Genomic DNA, 18,395 nt, shown 5'->3' on the forward strand with positions numbered 1-18,395 from the left:
AGGAGTTGGAGTTGAAGGGTGCAGGGAAGAACCAAAGAGCAGGAGGCTAAAGGGAGCACTGGCGACCCAGGGATGTATGGGCGACGGAGAGAGATTGTTAGGTTTATACTGCTGCCCCGACCCTGCTAGACCTCAGCTGGCGCCCTGCGCAGTGGCGCTACTAACGGCGCGGGGGCGCGGAGGGCGGTGGATCCGTAGGGTCCGCCCAGCGAACTGCGGGCTCCGCCCCCGTCTGTCCCTCCCGCCCCGGTGCAGCTGCTTCCGGGCTCTGCGGCTCCGGGCGGCCTACTGAGGCCGCGGCCCCGATGCTGGGCCCGGGAGGAGTCGCAGCGCGCAGAGCCCGGACGCCTGGGTCCTCAGGCAGGCCCGCGCTTGGCCTCGCGACGAGAATCTCCCAGGACATCTCTGGCCTGACCTTGCGGAGATCGCGTCTCACCTGCGTGCTCGGGGACTTGTCGGGCCACTTTGTAGGATTCCTAGCTCTCTAAATCGAGAAAAGAACGCTGCTGGCAGGAGTTTGCTGAACACCTCTCTCCTAACCCCCAGTAAGAGACTGCCTACTTGAGCTCCCTTAGGTCAGCAGTTCAGGACTCTCCAGATTGGGAGCACCTGAGACCCAGGGCCACCTTCCTTCCTTCTTGGATGGAGCACCGCCTCCCCAGTTTCTGGGGCACCTTGGGGCGTGGCCTTGGTGAGTGAAACTTGGGGTGCTGCCTGTAGGAAAGGAAACCCAGAAACCCAGGGAGGACACCGTGGGGGTGACCCAGGCCTTGTCAGGTCCTGGGGATTCTTGGCCTGAATCTTGTGTTTTGGGGTGGTGGTGAATGAATTTGGATGTGCTTCCCCACTTTACCTCAAAACTGAAAAGGAACAAGCCACTTGCCACACTTGAGGCCGCAGGACATCCAGAGAAGGGGGGAGCCACTTGTGAATTCAGAGTAGGACTCACGAAACAGCAGTTGTTCTGAGCTTGAACAGACTTTGGCTTCCGAGGAGACACTCAGCCCCCAAACTTGAGGGCTGAGTTCCAAACAGAATAGAAACAGTTCCAGGAAGCAGCTCCAGAATTTGGGGGCTCACTACACATCCCAACCATGTTCCTGCGACGGTTTAGTGGCTGGCTACCTCGCCCTTGGGGCCGCCGGAAACCAACGAAGCCCGACTTGCCTGCCCCAGAACTCAGACGAGTGGACAGCTCCTCTGAGAATTCAGGGAGTGACTGGGATAGTGCCCCAGAAACCATGGGAGATGTGGGGCCTCTCAAGACCAAGGACCCAGGATCACGGAGGAGCTCTGAGGCTGCTCCAGAACCAAGTAGGGAGGTCCAAGATGAGCAACTGCGAAGCAACAGAATGGATTCCTTCAAGTGGGACAAGACTGTCTCTAACACTCAAGAGTCTGGGAGACCAGGGACTGGAGGGACTGTTCTCAAACAGGGCCAGGATCCTGTGGGCTCAAGTGGCACCAGACCTGGAGTGTCCCCTGAAGGGATACTAAGCCCCCCTGGGCCAGAAGCCCCAGTGGAGAAGCCAGGACGGCGTCAGAAGCTGCTGGGCTGGCTGCGGGGGGATCCAGGTAGGGGAGCAGGAGCTCCCTTGCAGTACCTGGGGGGCCCCGAGGAGTGTCTGCAGATCTCAACCAACCTGACTCTCCACCTGCTGGAGCTGCTGGCCTCAGCCCTGCTGGGGCTGTGCTCAAGGCCTCTGAGGGCAGCTTTGGATGCATTGGGCCTGCGTGGACCGCTGGGCCTCTGGCTGCATGGGCTGCTGTCCTTTCTGGCTGCCCTGCATGGGCTCCATGCTGTGTTGAGCCTACTTACTGCTCACCCCCTGCACTTTGCCTGCCTCTTTGGTCTCCTTCAGGCCCTGGTGCTGGCTGTCAGCCTCCGGGAGCCCAGTGGAGAGGAGGAGGCCACTGACTTGGATGGCGAGAAACTGGAGAGGGAGGGTGAGGAATAGAGGGAAGACCCAGGAAAGGGGCTGTGACTGCAAGATGAGGTGTGACCTAGTACCCCCATCCTGAGTGGGGTGGGAGCAAGAGTGAAGACAGTGTGGCCTGTAGGAGGAAAGTGGGGGCCATGACCCAGATTATAAGCACAGGGACCTCAGGGATGGGGAAGAAACCCCAGAGTGTGAGGGCGTGGCCCCCCTTCATACATAAGAGAGAGTAGAGCTGTTTAGGGTATTTGTTTATGGACAATGGGGATATTGCCCTTGAATTCACCAGCTGTCGTTACTTTTTGCTTTTACATTTCTCCCACTTCCAGTTTTTTCTTTCCACCTTTACTTTTTAAAAGAAAAAAATAAGTGTGGTGGTGAACAATAAAGACTAAAGAGTCCTCTTTACCTTTCAAAACTACCCAGGGGTGGAAGAGACCAGAGACAGGACAGACAGGCCTCTAACTAGGGTAAGAGGGTGGTTGGAGACCGAAGGGAGCCCTTGGATCCTAGGATCTGAGCCACCTAAGGAAGAATGGGACTGTGAGGTGGGTGGATTAAGGGGTGTGGATAGGAGCCAACAGTGACAGGGGCCTGCAGGAAGGATCTGGGTGGTCCCAGGAGCCAGGGGGAGTGGGGATGGTGCAGGTAGTATTGGCAGGAGGGCCAATTCAGAGGGGTTGGCAGCTCAGACAGGCAGTATGGGGAAGCCCTGGAGCTTAGAGTTCTCACTCAGGTTAGGGGTTTGCACACTCAGCAATAAACAACTGTAATCACACCAAATCCTAAATATACCACTACAAAGAGAGTTACCATCACTTAGTGTCCTTCCTGACGCCGTCCCGCTGGGGGTTTAGGTGGTAGAAGGTCCAGGGGGAGTACTGAAATGGAGATGGGGGGATTGCTTTCCGGAGACAAGCCCAAACTGAGATGAGGATTGAAAAATCATCTTTATTACTCTTGAAAGGGAGCTGGGAGTCTCCAGCTTCTCCTCCCCACAGCACAATTGCAGCTCCCATCATATCCATCTGGGGCACAGATGAAGCCACAGGTCAGTTACTGGACAGCTCGCAGGCCTCTGGTGGGAGGAGGGAGAAAAGAAGAGGATGGAAAGGAAGGAACTCCAGGGAGAAAAGCAAGGTTGGTGGTAATGGGGTGGAAGAGAATGCGTTCCTGCTTTTCCCCGTATCAAAGAAGGGGTCCCTTCATGAAGCCCTTTCCCCTATGTGTCTCAACCCCTGCCCCTTTTATCCACCGGAAACTCAAGAAACCTCTCTTTTGAGTAGCCCAGAGCACATCCTGGCTCCCTCAGGTGACACCAACACCACAGCTCTTGGCCACATCCTTCTGGTGCCATCACAGCCTATGACACAAATGGATGTGTCAGCACAGCCACTCTAATGATGTCAGCCTTTGACCATGTCCTCCAGTGACATCACTTGAGTCCCTTTCATCCGGCACCTGCAGAAGACTTGGTGAGTCCTAGTCCTCTTCTGTGGGACTTTACCCCCTCACCTTGATTCCTGGGAGTCTCTAAGAAGGCCTTGAAGTCCAGGCAGGAGGTCAGGGACTGGAATTCCTTCACACACTTCTCAGGAGGGTGTGGTGAGCGATCTGGAAGAGCAGGGCAGGGCCAGGCCCATCAAAGTCCCAGATTCTCAGTACCTCCCTGGTAAGGACGGCACCCAGCCCCTCCTGGGATGATATCATAGGGCCCAGAGTGAGAGGCTCTCCTGCCCTCCCGTTGTTTCTCTCTAACCCTTCCTGCCTGGCATCCCCACTCACTGTAGAGGAGGAAGCGCTGGTAACCCTGGCCCGACTCTTTCAGCATGATTCCACCAGGGCATGAGCTGGAGAAGAGCTTGGTCTTCATGTCAGGGCGGCCTGTTGTGGGGGTGGGGGTTGGTGGAGAGTGTGAGGACAGAGAGGCAAAAACAAGCAAGCCCAGGGGACTTGGGGAGGGTGAGGGCTGGAGAGAACCAACCTTCAGTTCTAAGATCTGTGCTCTCCTCAGTCAGGTGGTAGATCCATTTCCGGGGCACACAGAGTCCATTTTTCCTGCAGAAATGGTGGCAAGGACGAAAGACTGAGTGACACCCCAGCCACACAGTACCAGCCTCTCTTTATTCCATCTTATTTCTCTTTGAAGTCTGGGTCCCCTTGGGTTTCAGGCTACCAAGGGACAGTTGGTTAGGCCCATCTCTCTTCAGAGGGAAACTAAGAGAACTGTTGAACTCAGTGGGCCAAAAATAGTGGCTATCCCAAAGAACCTAGCTCTTTGTGGGTGGGTCCTCATTTTCTGGGCAGAGACTGCCACTCCTGGTGCCTCTGACTCCTCGCCACTCACATGCGGATGGTAGCGCGAAGCTGGAGCTTCATGGGGGCAGAGCCTGTAGCCATGTTGAAGACAATGTTGTCCACAGCGTCAAAAGTCACCAACTCCTCCTTGGTGGGAGCTGCCCCTGCGATAAAGTACCACCTGCCCAGGTGTGGTTCTGGGAACTGCAGAGAACGAGGGGATCAGTAGAGGGTGGGTCCCCACTACAGGGCCACTACAGGGCTTCAACCTCTTCATCATCACTCTTAAGACGGCAGGACTTAGCAGTGGAGTGGCAGCTGCTTTTTCCCAGCGAGGTGTTGGGTTATGACAGGAAGTCATTAAGTGACTTTTCCTTTGTGGCCCCTGAGTAACCACCCACCTCCCAATTCTACCATGTCTCCACATTGATGGCCACAGTACTAATATATATATATATTAACTTGTTCTCACATTCGTTATTGTGATACACCCTTTCTCCCTTCCTTTCTCAGCGTGGTTCTGGTCATCCAAGGCAACCCACCCAAGTCCCTCAGAGCCCCACCATCGGCTTCCCCCATTCTCAGTCCATACCTCTTTCCCATCCACTCCCTGAGTTGTCAGTCGACTGTACTCAGGGCACTGGTAGATGGAGTTAAGGAGAATACCACAGAGGTAGAGCAGAGCTGCCCATATTTGGTGGAACATCTTCAGGCAGGAGGGAGCTGGTGCTCTTCGTGAAGTGGCCCGTGCCTTAACTGCTCTCTCTCCCCCTGCTAGTTATTCAGTCCACTCTGCTTCCAGCCCCCTTGCCTTGACCCTTGACCCTTTCACCTGCTAATGAGTAACTTCAACCTTGTTTTCCAGCCCAAGTCTGGATTACCCACAGTGTTGGGCCTTCCTCCCCCTCTTCTAGATGCCATCACACTCCATAATATACCCTGGCATGTCCAGGGTGTCTCAGGAATTATGAGAGCTGAGTCCTCTAGGTAGAAGCCTGTGGTCTTTCAGCCAGTATCTGAGCTAGATATTTGTTCTGTTGTATAGCACTGAAGAGAGGTGAACTGATTCTTTCATTCATTCACCTAGCAAACTGTTGTGAGTCCCAGCTGTTTGCCCAGCTAAGCCCTAGAGACACAAAAATGAATGACATAGTTCCTGGCCTTGAGACCAGAAAAAAAATACTAGCTGTGTAAACGAAACAAATCATTGCAGTACACAGCGTGGTAAGTTTTTTTTAGAACAGGTATGAACCAGGTGTTGGGACCTGGTGGATGGGAGGCCTTCTCTCTGAAGTTTGTAATTAGGGGAACAGTATGTACACCCCTGAGAAAAGTTCACTAATGCAAGCTCCTTCACGCAACATTTATTACTAGAAGGAAGAGGCTACGTCACATAAGGATTAAGAGGATAGATATTGGTGTTAGACAGAATGGGTGCAAACCCTAACTCCACTATTTGTTAGATCTTGGACAATTTTATTAATCTCTATGCCTGTTTTTTTTCTTTTTTCACTTGTAAGATGACCAAATCATCAGTCTCATAGGATTAAAAGAGATAATGCATGTAAAGCCCTTAGCAAAGGCCTGCACATGGTTAATTCCAAAGTAAATATTCGCTATAATTAATGTTTGTAAAGGCACCTATTACAGTTTCTGGTGGGCTATAGGTTCTCAAATAATAGTATGGAAAGAATTGTCAAGAGGCACTCATTGGATAGTACCAAGTGGGTGGACCAATTAATGCCATAAAAGATGGGGCTTCCTCAATAGGTTATGTATAAACCACACAATGCCAAAAAATTTCTGAGGTGAGGCTTGCTGTGGGCTTGCGATTTAGTTGAAAATAATCAACTGGGCGATGGGTATATGAGAGCCCATTATAACATTTGGAGGTAGTGTTTGCCACTTTTTATAATAAGAAGCAAATATATATAAAATACAACAATTTATTGGGGCAGTAAAGTAGAAGTGCTTGACGTACGGTCTGGTAAGCCTGGACTTGTCAGTTCTGCCACTTACATTCACCTAAGTGTGCCCCCCTGTAAGTTGTAGTAACTATCTCAGGCGTTGAAAGGCTTTTAAGTGGGACAATACAAAAAATCCTGAGCAAATTGGCTGGCACACACCAAGTGCTCGCTGAACAGGTGTTTATTAGAACACTTAACTGAAACAGTACTGGGACCTGGGTAGAAACTACGAATTCCAGAAAGGCTGTGGACACCGGGGGCAGCCAGGCCGGCAGCAACGCGGCCTAAGTCGAAACGCCGCGGGGCCAGGGGCCATGCCCGAGGGCGGGGGTGGGGTGCCGACTGCCAAGTCTGCCCATCGATCGCAGTCTGCGCCAGCCCTTCGACGGCCCCTTCAATATCCCAGGATCGGAGTCTTGGCTTTCGGTCCTTGGCTTGCAGTCTGACTCCACTCGCTCCCAATTCCCAAACTTGGAGGCGCCCTTTCTGACGAAAGTCCTGAAAAGCAGTAAATCCTCAGTGCTCCAAAACATGGCGTGTCCTCCCGGCTGCATACCGCCGGCGAGGAATATGGCGCCCAACCCGCCGAACGCCCAGCGGGCAGCACCGAGGTCTGCCCCAACGACGCGATCGCACGCGAGCCACCTCCAACCGCCTAAAGAAACGATGACTTCCGGAGGCGCCGAAGGAGTAGCGCCGCGATGGCCGGAGTGAGATGACAGAATTTTAGGAGGCCAGCACAGTGCCGCCTCAAATTGTCTGCTAGCCAAGACTTTAACATAGATTCACGAGGCACAATCTCCAGTCCCCAAACTCCCAAGAGGCACACAACTGTCCAAAGCCTCTCGAAGAATAGCATCTCATCTGGTAATTACTTTCAGGCATTTATAGTAGCCACCCCAACCTCCCAAGGCACAAGCGCGTGCACAGAAAAAATGAACAGCGTTAGCGGGCGGGGGGGGGGAGTAGGGCGGTGCCTAAGAGTGTACGCATGCGTACTGCGACGGACGCAGGCGCAGTACGGTCCCCCGGGCGACGGTGGTGGCGGCTCCTTGGGGTGCTCGGCTCCCTCCCATCCAGGCCGGCCCCGGCCCGTCTTGCCCCAAGGAATTCACTATTTGGGGCCGTGAACTTCCTCATCGTGCCCCACAAAAGTTAAGCTTGGGGACCTGGGGGGAGCCGGAAGTACCGCCTAGCGATCCCCAAATACTATCGGGGAAACGGAAGTGGCCATCGGTGGCAAGTTGGGGGAGACCGGAAGTGACGGTACCGTGGGGAACTCGGGGGCGGAGCCCGGGGTGGTGGTGTTGGTAGTGGTGGGGTGTGTGTGTTTGTATGTGTATGTCTGTGTGTCTGGTGTGTGTTTGGTGTGTGTTGGTTGCGCCGCTCTGCTGGAACATCGGGGGAAGGCGGAAGAGGGGGGCAGCTAGCCAGTCTGGCCCCCCGTGAGTGTCCGTCATCTCGGGTCTGTCGTGACTTAGGGGGGTTCGATGGGCGTGGCGTGGCGCGCGTGCGCGAAACCACTGTCTCCGCAGACTCTGGCGCGATCCCCCGCTCTCGTGTGCTCCCCAGGGTTTGCCGACCTTTGAGGCCTTTGTGGTATCGCGACTGTTGATGACACTGGTCTCCTGTTTCCTACCTTCCCGGCTCTCTAGCCTGACTGGCCCTCCCTTATTGTGATTGGCATCGTGGAGCCCCTCCCATCTTCCCGTCCTCCAGCTCCCTGTGCCGTCGGTCTCCTGCCCTTTGTGTTTCTCTCCCCGTGCCCCGGAATCAGAAGGGGGATGGGGGCGGGTGTGAGTGTGTGTGCTTGTGTGGGAGAAACTCTTTAGGTATTAGGGCGGAGACTCAGACCGGGGAGGCTTCCGGGTGTATAAAATCTGCTTCGGGCGACAGCAGGCCTCCCTCCCTCTATTCTTCCTTAGGGAGCTGTCGGCCATGGAGCCCAGTGATAGTACCAGTACCACTACTACTAGTATGGAGGAACCTGACAGCCTGGAGGTGCTGGTGAAGACCTTGGACTCTCAGACTCGGACCTTTATTGTGGGGGCCCAGGTGAGACCCCAGCACTTCTGGAAGACACCCATTAACTCTTCCTCTTACAGGCCTCTTATCCTGAGAGAAGAGCATGATTTTTTGGTCCTTGAATCTTCTTTCATTGGTTTCTTTGTTCATACCTTAGACAGGACAATTTCTGGTGTTTTTTGTTGAGTGAGAAGGTATGGCTTCTGTTGAATGAGGCAGATTTTGTTCTGCCTTTTTCCACCTTGATAGAACTCAGCACAGAGGGAAATACGGAGGAAGGAGGAATCTATATGCCATCAGCATGAGTGAACCCCAGCCCAAAGGGACAGACATAGCTCCTGCCTTTGGGAAGGGAAACAGAACAGAGATCCAAAATTCAAGTCTTAAAAACAAAAATCGGTCAGGTCTGTATTGTGTTTTTAAAGGCTAGAAATCAGAGCCCATAGCTCAGGTAGATCCCTAACAGACTGTTGAGTGGAATTACTAGTATCTGTAGCATAATTTGAATCTTTTGATTCTAATGCCAGAGACATTAAAAGCTGTTTTTGCCATTAATTCCTATGATACTTGGAGACAAAATCTTGAGGGGTTGGTCCATAGCTTTTAAAATGTATACCAAAAAAAACCGTTTGGGCTTTTGTTATTAGTTGTATATAAACAGTCTGATACTTTCTGAAGACTCACTTGTCCAGTTAGGAAAGTGTTTATTCTCTTTTTGCTCGGTTGAGTCTTCCTTCCATAACTTGATTTTTTTGCTCTCCCCTTCCTTGTCATTGCATTTCTTTTTGAGATTGCAGAGTTGAATCATTTTGTGTTTGGGGAGGGTCACTGGTATCTGTAGACACACATTCCTTTGGGAGCCAGGGAGAGAAGGGAATGTCAGTTAGCTTTTCTGTTTCTCAGCCACATAATTTTCTTGTGGGCACATAACCTGAAGTTTTTAACGTTTATTGTCTGTTTTGACAGGTGTTAACATTTCTTAGTTTGGGGCTTTGCACAATAATTACCTCACAATCAAGATAAATGGGTAGTGATGTTATGATTGAGTGGTTTTTACCCCTCACTCCCAAAAGTCAGTTGTCCCCTCTGTCCTTTCCATTTTCCTACATTCACTGATGGTTTTTGGTGTCTTTCCCTTGTAGATGAATGTAAAGGAGTTTAAAGAGCACATCGCTGCCTCTGTCAGCATTCCGTCTGAGAAACAACGGCTCATTTATCAGGGACGAGTTCTGCAGGATGATAAGAAGCTCCAGGAATATAGTAAGAGTTTGGGGAAGGCAGTTCAGAGGTTGAGGGATCGGCTGAGGCTTTGGGCTTACCTGATCGTATAATGCCTTGGTGTGTATCTTTTTTTTCCTGCAGATGTTGGGGGAAAGGTTATTCACCTCGTGGAACGGGCTCCTCCCCAGACTCAGCTCCCTTCTGGGGCATCTTCTGGGATAGGTCCTGCCTCAGCCACCCATGGTGGAGGACCCCCACCTGGTACTCGGGGGCCTGGGGCCTCTGTTCATGACCGGAATGCCAACAGCTATGTCATGGTTGGAACCTTCAACCTTCCTGTAAGCTTGTGTTCCACTTAGACCAGTTTTTGTGGGGAAGGGCGGTTTGGTGTGGTAATAGCAGAGAGCTCATAAGATAGGAGTCTCGGTGTTTAGATTGGGTTTCCAGGTTCCTGAGGTCTGATATGGCCTCAGTCTTTGAGAAAAAGGGTGGGGCTCCAAAGAATAAGTTGGAGGTGTGGGGGCCTTAGTATTTGGCTTCTCCCAGAGCAACTTCCCTTACCCTTTTCCCAGAGTGACGGCTCTGCTGTGGATGTTCACATCAACATGGAACAGGCCCCGATTCAGGTATCACGGGCCTGGGAGGGTCAGGGAAGGGGATCTGGGAGAAGGAGGCCATAAGGTTGGGGGAGGACCTGGCTGAGGAGCTGGCTGGGTCCTGGTTCAGTGGGTGGTAGAGTTCATGCCTCTATCTCAGACGTTCCCTCATTTTATTTTTCTTACTGTATAGAGTGAGCCCCGAGTACGGCTGGTGATGGCTCAGCATATGATCAGGGATATACAGACCTTACTATCCCGGATGGAGGTCAGTGGGCAAGGCTGGCTAGGGTTGGTCTGTCTCTTCATTCTCTCTTACCGTTCTGTGTCTGCCTGGCAGCGAAGGCGTGACTGGCCAGATCAGCTGGATTCTTCCTGCCTAATCTGGTCTCTCCTCTGCAGTCTTCACTCTTTGGGGGCAGAAAAAGTATCTTTGTTGGGCTATCTTGTTCCTGCCAAACCTTTGGGTGCCTGGTATTTGGAAAGTGTGTTGCAGACTTAGTAGATAACTCTTGTGGCATCTTTTTCCAATTACAGAAAATAGTTCATGCTTTTTTAGTTTTTTAATTAATATATTTGATGCTGAGATGTCCCAGTTTCATTAGTTTGTGTTGTGAGTGACTGTAGCATGTGATTTTTTTTTTTTAAATTCTCCTCATGGAGGTTTAGGGAACCATCATTTCTCTTTTCTGTTAGTAATTCTCAAGTATTATAGTTTATTTATTATGCGTCTTGTTAAGTTTTGTGCTGGTTGCTGGAGGGTCAAAGAGACCGGTGCAAAGCCCTGCTTTCAGGGAGCCTAGTTAGAGCTCCTTCTGCAATTTGTTCTCTGTTGACTGAGTAACTGCAGCAGTCTCATTCTGCCTTTGATATCCTGAATCTCTCCCCTTCAGTGTCGAGGGGGACCCCAAGCACAGCATAGTCAGCCACCCTCACAGACGCCAACTGTGGCCCCGGAGCCTGGAGCCTTGAGCTCTCAAACATCAGAACCAGTTGAAAGTGAAGTGCCTCCTCGGGAGCCCATGGAGGCGGAAGAAGTGGAGGAGCGTGCCCCAGCCCAGAGCCCAGAACTCACCCCTTCTGGCCCAGCCCCTGTGGGCCCAACGCCTGCCCCAGAGACAAATGCACCCAAGTGAGAACCCTGAAGGCACCCTTTGGAGGGGGGTGGGGGGTCCTCAGTGAAGGATGAGAGCCGGGAAGGGTCTGGTCCGATCGGAGAAGGGGGGGGTACCGCCGGGCAGTGTTATCTGTAGGGTTAACATAGAGGGGCAGAGAGAGGCTCTGGATCACCTGAGTGGGGTTGGGGCTGGCATTTGAGCCAGAAGCACTGCTATCCTTGGGGCAAGGGAATCTAGGTGGTGGTTCCTGAGCCCAATCAAGACTCTCTTCTCTGAGTTCACACAGGCGGTGTTTCTTCCTTCAGAGTTTGTTCGTTGCCATCATAGGGATGGGGTCATGTGGTGGGGAAGGCAGAAGCAATTATTTTCTTCTCCTTGTCTCACCGTGGGTGCAGGTATAGGGTGGATGTTCTGCTGGTCCTGGAAGTGATTGAGCCAGGGGTGTGGGAGGCTGCGGAGAGAGAGGGCAGCGTAGTCTAGGTCAGTTGGGAGGCTGGGGATCCGAGGAAAGCCTTAGCTCGCTCTCTCGGGTTCGCCCACAGCCATCCTTCCCCAGCGGAGTATGTTGAAGTGCTCCAGGAGCTCCAGCGGCTGGAGAGCCGCCTTCAGCCCTTCCTGCAGCGCTACTACGAGGTTCTGGGCACTGCTGCCACCACGGACTACAACAACAACGTGAGCACCACCTGCCCCCTCACCCCCATTGTGTCCCATGTGGAACGGGCTGAAATGCAGATAACCCTTTCCCCCTAAAAATGACATTGTCTGCAACAAAACGGTTTTTTTTGTTGACAGGGAAGGAAGTGACCTTTTTTCCCTTTTAGGGAAGGTGATAATCTTGGGGATGTCTGATGTTTTTATTTCTCAGTTTTTTGAGTGAGTTACTCAGGAAGCGCATGTAGAGGGAGTTAGGAAGCTTATGTAGAGTGAGGAAGAGGAGTAGGTGATGATGTGCTGATCATCTAGGAAACTTTTTTTATGTATGTGAAATAGAAATTATTTGCTGAGACTGGGCCTACCCAGAATCTTCCCAGGCTGTGCACAAAGGTGTAGAGAGCATGGTGTTCTTCAAGGGTGTTACTGCTTTTGTTACTGAGGTTCATTTCAGCCTAATACATTTTCCTTTTGTGCTTTGGCCCCTGGGAACAGCAAGAGGGGCGTGAAGAGGATCAGCGCTTGATTAACTTGGTGGGGGAGAGCCTGCGGCTGCTGGGCAACACCTTCGTGGCGCTGTCGGACCTGCGCTGCAATCTGGCCTGTGCACCCCCGCGACACCTGCACGTGGTCCGGCCCATGTCGCACTACACCACTCCCATGGTGCTCCAGCAGGCAGCCATCCCCATTCAGGTGGGTTGGGTGAGACTGGAGGGATGGACAATGCACGGCTATTGGTGGAACGACCCAGAGTAGCTATCAGGCTTGAAGTGACAGGGGTAGGGACTTTGGAAATATAAAGGGATGGAAAATGGAGAGGTTGGAGAAGTCTGTCTCAGGTGCCCTTGGTTAGGCTCTTGTTTTCCTCACTCCTGCCTTATCCATCTCCTCTAGATCAACGTGGGAACCACTGTGACCATGACGGGGAATGGGACTCGGCCCCCCCCGGCTGCCAGTGCGGAGGCAGCTCCGACTGGTCCTGGGCAGGCCTCGTCCCTGGCTCCCACTTCTACCACTGTTGAGTCCTCAACCGAGGGGGTTCCCCCGCCAGGGCCAGCTCCCCCACCGACCACCAGCCACCCAAGGGTCATTCGGATTTCCCACCAGAGCGTGGAACCCGTGGTCATGATGCACATGAACATCCAAGGTGAGTTAGGGCCGGTCATTGGTAGAGCAGAGCTGTACGCAACACGGGACATGGGTTGGCACGGAGGTGTGAGGGAGCGAGGATGTGGACAGGAGAGGCCTCGGCCGGCTGCTGGAGCAGAGGAATGGGGCAGAAGCTTTAGTCCGCTCGTGTGGGGGGGAGGGACAAGTCCTTGCAGATTTGTGTGCGTGGTGAAGGGAGTGCCTCCTCCCTGTCCAGATGGAGGGAAAGGCAGGCTTTCTGGTGGAGGGGATGGGGCCTGAAAGATGCTGATCTCAGGAGGGTACAGTTAGGCCTCGGCCCCACCTGTCTCAGGGCCACTCTCTCTGTCTCCCTGCCCAGATTCTGGCACACAGCCCGGTGGAGTTCCGAGTGCTCCCACTGGCCCCCTAGGACCCCCTGGTCATGGCCAGACCCTGGGTAAGAGTAAGGGCATCAGAGCAGGCTGAGCTCTGGGTAGAGAAGGGGTAGGGCCTAGTGGGTGGGTTGAAGGGGGTCCAGGTTCAAGGTTACATCAGACCCGCCCCCCAGGCTCCACCCTCATCCAGCTGCCCTCCCTGCCCCCTGAGTTCATGCACGCCGTCGCCCACCAGATCACTCATCAGGCCATGGTGGCAGCTGTTGCCTCCGCGGCCGCAGGTAATGACCCGGAAGGGGAAGCTTGGGAGGTGGGGCACGGTCCACGGTGGTGGGTGCTGCTGGCTGGCGGGCCAGGGCCCAGCCCTCAGCCCTCTTTGGTCTCTCCCCTCTGCCACCCATAGGACAGCAGGTGCCAGGCTTTCCGACAGCTCCGACCCGGGTGGTGATCGCCCGGCCCACCCCTCCACAGGCTCGGCCTTCCCATCCTGGGGGGCCCCCTGTCTCGGGTACTCTAGTGAGTAAGGGTGCAGGAGTTCTGGTGAGGGAGAGTCTGGGGAGAGAATCCTCTGGTGGGGAATGGATAGGGCAGGACTGAAAGCCTCCTCTCTCTCTGTTCAGCAGGGCGCCGGGCTGGGTACAAATGCCTCTTTGGCCCAGATGGTGAGCGGACTTGTGGGGCAGCTTCTGATGCAGCCTGTTCTCGTGGGTGAGTCCTTGTTCTTCCCCGCCCCCCAGTGAAGGGATGGCCACAGCTCTGGAGGCTGGTGCTCCTCTCCTGGTCTCATGGGTGCTTCCCTGATCTCTGCATAGGTCCTGTCTTTGCTTTTGTGCTGGGGAGACTGGAATAGCAGTGCTGTGGTGTCTTTGTTTTTCCTTAGAGTTTAGCTTTTCTCTTTTGGTCTCTCTAGCTCAGGGGACTCCAGGAATGGCTCCGCCTCCGGCCCCTGCCACTGCTTCAGCTAGTGCCGGCACCACCAACACCGCTACCACAGCCGGCCCTGCTCCTGGGGGGCCCGCCCAGCCTCCACCCCCTCAGCCCTCTGCGGCCGACCTGCAGTTCTCTCAGCTCCTGGGGAACCTGCTGGGGCCGGCGGGGCCTGGGGCCGGAGGGCCTGGCATGGCTTCTCCCACCATCACTGTGGCGATGCCTGGCGTCCCCGCCTTTCTTCAGGGCATGACTGACTTTCTGCAGGTGAGTGGCTGGCTTGCTCTTTGGCTTACCCTCCCTTTCCCTGAGCCCAGCTAGGCACTGGCATCTTGTTGCTATGATATTGCTGCTGGGCTCCCGCCTCTGGGGGCCTGTCGGTGGGAGGGAGCCCTGGGACTTCCTTGACTCTGATCCCTGCCCCCCATTTGGAAGAGGAAGACAGGGCTGTGAAGGCTGCTTTCGTACCTAACCCGTTCAGCGGGAGAGGGGCTAGCACTCCGCCTGCGTCTGCCACCTGACCACACGTGCTTGTTCTGCTTCCGGGAGAAAAGACCAGAGCGGAGCTCTCCATCTTCCAGGCTCCTTTTGGTGTGTGCCTTACTGGTGCCTTGTTCCCATTTCTCACCTTGTCTTCTGTTGTGTGTTCCTCCTCTGTCTGCCAGGCAACACAGACGGCGCCTCCGCCCCCTCCACCACCCCCGCCCCCACCCCCGGCCCCCGAGCAGCAGAACATGCCCCCACCGGGGTCCCCTTCTGGTGGCGCAGGGAGTCCTGGAGGCCTGGGTCTTGAGAGCCTTTCACCGGAGTTTTTTACCTCCGTGGTGCAGGGTGTTCTGAACTCCCTGCTGGGCTCCCTGGGGGCCCGGGCTGGCAGCAGTGAGAGTATCGCCGCTTTCATACAGCGCCTTAGTGGATCCAGCAACATCTTCGAGCCTGGGGCTGATGGGGCCCTCGGTGAGCAAGCTGGGGGTGCCTTGGCCTTCTCCAGGGAGGGGCAGGTCGACGGCCTCTATCGAGGGGTGTGGCTGAGGTGGGATGAGGCTGACAGGCTGGCGGTGGGTGGGCAGGCCAGGTGGTAAAGGCCACTGCTGACTTTGGCTCCTGTTCCCAGGATTCTTTGGGGCCCTGCTCTCTCTTCTGTGCCAGAACTTTTCCATGGTGGATGTGGTGATGCTTCTTCATGGCCATTTCCAGCCACTGCAGCGGCTTCAGCCCCAGCTGCGATCCTTTTTCCACCAGCACTACTTGGGTGGCCAAGAGCCCACGCCTGGTAACATACGGGTAAATGAAGACCCTCCGCCCTGGAGCTCTAGCTCTTGCTCAGCTTCCATTCCTTTTTCTGACTGTTTATCCCCTAAAGCAGCGATTGCTCCAGCCCAAGCCCTGGACTTCCTAGAGGTGGAGGGGAGGGCAGTGTCTTGAGGTCTGGAGCTTGGCTCTAAACTTGCGCTGTTTCTCGCACAGACGGCAACCCACACGTTGATCACGGGGCTGGAAGAATATGTGCGGGAGAGTTTTGTGAGTAGCCCTTCTCCATCCCCTTGTCTCCAGGTGTTGTCAGGGTAGCTGCTGTTCCTCCTGCCTCCTTGATATCCCTAGTTTTGCAGGGTTCCTGAAATGGGCTGTCTTTGTGTGTCTCGTTTCTCAGTCTCTGGTGCAGGTTCAGCCTGGTGTGGACATCATCCGGACAAACCTGGAGTTTCTCCAAGAGCAGTTCAACAGCATTGCCGCTCATGTGCTGCACTGCACAGGTCAGGGGCAGGCATGCGGGGTCGTGGACATCAGGGGTGTCAGAGGCACAAGGGCTGCCAGGTGCCAGCGTCCCCTCCTCGCATCTTGCCCACAGACAGTGGATTTGGGGCCCGTTTGCTGGAGCTGTGTAACCAGGGCCTGTTTGAATGCCTGGCCCTCAACCTGCACTGCTTGGGGGGACAGCAGATGGAACTGGCTGCAGTCATCAATGGCCGAATTGTAAGCACTGCCCAGCCCCCCATTTCCAGCCTTTTACTTTTTTAGAGTTCTATTCTTTCTGCTATCCTGCAGTTCTTGTTTTGTTTTTTTCTCCGAACTGTCATCCTTTACTCTTTGATGCCTTTCAAAAGTGGGTTGAAGATGTTGTGTTCCAAGGCTGCTTTCTGCCCTCAGCGTCGCATGTCTCGTGGGGTGAACCCATCCTTGGTGAGCTGGCTGACCACTATGATGGGACTGAGGCTTCAGGTGGTTCTGGAGCACATGCCCGTGGGCCCTGATGCCATCCTCAGATACGTTCGCAGGGTCGGTGATCCCCCCCAGGTAAGGGCCCCGATGGGCTATGGGGTCAGGGGACTTGAGTGAACTAGAGAAGCCTGAGAGAGCCTTTCGTGTTCTCCTTCTCTGCCCAATTTCATAGCCCCTTCCTGAGGAGCCAATGGAAGTTCAGGGATCAGAAAGAACTTCCCCTGAGCCTCAGGTAACAGGGAGAGGTCAAGGGGCCAGATAATGGGGAGCGGAGGGCTTCAGATGGAAGGGCTGGAGGCTAGGGATGCTGAAGCCTGCATCTTCCTGCTGAACCGCAGCGGGAGAATGCTTCCCCGGCCCCGGGCACTACGGCAGAAGAGGCCATGTCCCGAGGGCCACCTCCTGCTCCTGAGGGTGGCGGCTCCCGTGACGAGCAGGATGGAGCTTCAGCTGAGACAGAGCCTTGGGCAGCTGCAGTCCCCCCAGTAAGTGTCAGGAGGTGAGCTGGGAGGCCAAGGGCAGGCAGAAGTTGTGCCAGTTCCTCATTATCTTCTCCCTCCCCAGGAGTGGGTTCCGATTATCCAGCAGGACATTCAGAGCCAGCGGAAGGTGAAGCCGCAACCCCCCCTGAGCGATGCCTACCTCAGTGGTATGCCTGCCAAGAGGCGTAAGGTTGGTCTACCTCTTCGCTGAGGATCTCTCTCTATCCCAGTTTCCCTGTCGTGTTCAGAATCAAACTAGTTAGAGCTGGAAGGAATTCTTCCTATTCTTGTCCTATTGCTAAGTGGACGAGGAAGCCTTCCTGGAACTTGACTTGCTCACAGTGGCGGCGGCACACCTCACACTAGCGCATGCCAGTAGTGCTGTCCTCCTCCGGCCACCTGACCCCCGTGTGGCTGGGGCCTGTTCCCTCAAGGTGGGCTTCCTTTCGTGAACTTACTAGCTCTGAGTGTTGGATGGCTCGACTCATCCTGCCCCTCGTGTTTTGAAGAGCAAGTCCAGCGCATGCAGTGCGCTCTCGGCCAGAGCCAGATAAAACTAGGAAGGCATTGCTTCGGTCAGAATCACCCACGGGCCAGTTCCCTTCTCTCCTCTAGCCTAGAAACTCAGTGGTTGGCTCCTGGAAAGGGTGAGCTGGGCGGTGGCACTGGATCTGACGTTGATCCTCTTTTCCCTCCCGATCCCCTGTCCCCCAGACGATGCAGGGTGAGGGCCCCCAGCTGCTTCTCTCAGAGGCCGTGAGCCGGGCAGCTAAGGCAGCCGGAGCTCGGCCCCTGACGAGCCCTGAGAGCCTGAGCCGGGACCTGGAGGCACCAGAGGTTCAGGAGAGCTACAGGCAGCAGGTGCCCCCACCTTGAAGCAGAATAGGGATGGTCTAGCGGGAGGGGTCGGGTTAGGGCCCCTCTTCTCTGATCCCTCCAGAGACTCACTGGTCAGTTTGGGGCTACAACGTGGTGTTTTCTAAAGAGATTCTCCCTAGTGGCATCCGGGAAGGCTCAGTGATGCCATTATCGGGCTCCCCACAGTGTGGCTGGTGGGAAATGCTAGCTCCTAAGGGATGGCCTTGCGTGCTTGCTGGGATCCTAGGGCGTTGGCTGGTGCCTCTCCAACCTGCTTGCTCTCTCTCTCTAGCTCCGGGCTGATATACAAAAGCGACTGCAGGAAGACCCCAACTACAGTCCCCAGCGCTTCCCTAATGCCCACCGGGCCTTTGCTGATGATCCCTAGCTCTTTGCCCTATGGCCCTCCCTCACCAGGGGACCATTTCCCCCATCTTCCTTCACAGTATTTAAGAAATAAAAGTCAGATTTTCCTGGCTCTTTTGTCTCTAAGTTGTCTTTCTTAACTACTTTGTTTTCCTTGAGCTTGTTTAAAATTCCTAGTCTCTAGGAATCCAGCAATAGAAGACAGCTTTTAACCTTCCTGGCAA

At 54.5% G+C, this 18,395-nt stretch overlaps 3 protein-coding genes across 20 annotated transcripts; 2 read left to right on the forward strand and 1 right to left on the reverse strand.

The window, feature by feature from the left end:
- Positions 1-215: 215 nt before the first annotated feature.
- Positions 216-2,750, forward strand: C4H6orf47 (chromosome 4 C6orf47 homolog). Its single transcript, XM_032340900.1, has one exon. It carries the CDS (start codon positions 1,095-1,097, stop codon positions 1,956-1,958), a length of 864 nt encoding a protein of 287 aa, XP_032196791.1. The 5' UTR covers positions 216-1,094; the 3' UTR covers positions 1,959-2,750.
- A 118-nt stretch (positions 2,751-2,868) lies between these two features.
- Positions 2,869-5,391, reverse strand: APOM (apolipoprotein M). Its single transcript, XM_032340901.1, has 6 exons — positions 4,828-5,391; positions 4,285-4,439; positions 3,922-3,995; positions 3,723-3,821; positions 3,453-3,551; positions 2,869-3,015 (listed from the first exon to the last, which is right to left on the reverse strand). The coding sequence occupies exons 1-6, from the start codon at positions 4,939-4,941 to the stop codon at positions 2,990-2,992; spliced, it is 567 nt and encodes a 188-aa protein (XP_032196792.1). The 5' UTR covers positions 4,942-5,391; the 3' UTR covers positions 2,869-2,989.
- Positions 5,392-7,197: 1,806 nt separating this feature from the next.
- Positions 7,198-18,284, forward strand: BAG6 (BAG cochaperone 6). 18 transcript variants are annotated; one of them, XM_032340888.1, is made up of 26 exons: positions 7,198-7,468; positions 8,128-8,257; positions 9,370-9,487; positions 9,590-9,786; positions 10,021-10,074; positions 10,238-10,312; positions 10,938-11,176; positions 11,705-11,834; positions 12,309-12,506; positions 12,708-12,960; positions 13,276-13,380; positions 13,492-13,599; positions 13,722-13,834; positions 13,939-14,026; positions 14,229-14,512; positions 14,911-15,202; positions 15,360-15,529; positions 15,713-15,766; positions 15,897-15,999; positions 16,095-16,219; positions 16,394-16,540; positions 16,638-16,697; positions 16,804-16,950; positions 17,030-17,137; positions 17,662-17,808; positions 18,098-18,284. In XM_032340888.1, the coding sequence occupies exons 2-26, from the start codon at positions 8,141-8,143 to the stop codon at positions 18,191-18,193; spliced, it is 3,528 nt and encodes a 1,175-aa protein (XP_032196779.1). In that variant the 5' UTR covers positions 7,198-7,468; positions 8,128-8,140; the 3' UTR covers positions 18,194-18,284. The 18 variants fall into 18 exon arrangements, with proteins under 18 accessions (XP_032196779.1, XP_032196780.1, XP_032196772.1 ...); XM_032340889.1 differs by lacking the exon at positions 7,198-7,468 and adding an exon at positions 7,476-7,667; XM_032340881.1 differs by lacking the exon at positions 7,198-7,468 and adding an exon at positions 7,476-7,647.
- Positions 18,285-18,395: the final 111 nt, after the last annotated feature.

Source organism: Mustela erminea, chromosome 4 (genome assembly GCF_009829155.1).
Source record: "Mustela erminea isolate mMusErm1 chromosome 4, mMusErm1.Pri, whole genome shotgun sequence".
NCBI classification, from domain to species: Eukaryota; Metazoa; Chordata; class Mammalia; order Carnivora; family Mustelidae; genus Mustela; species Mustela erminea.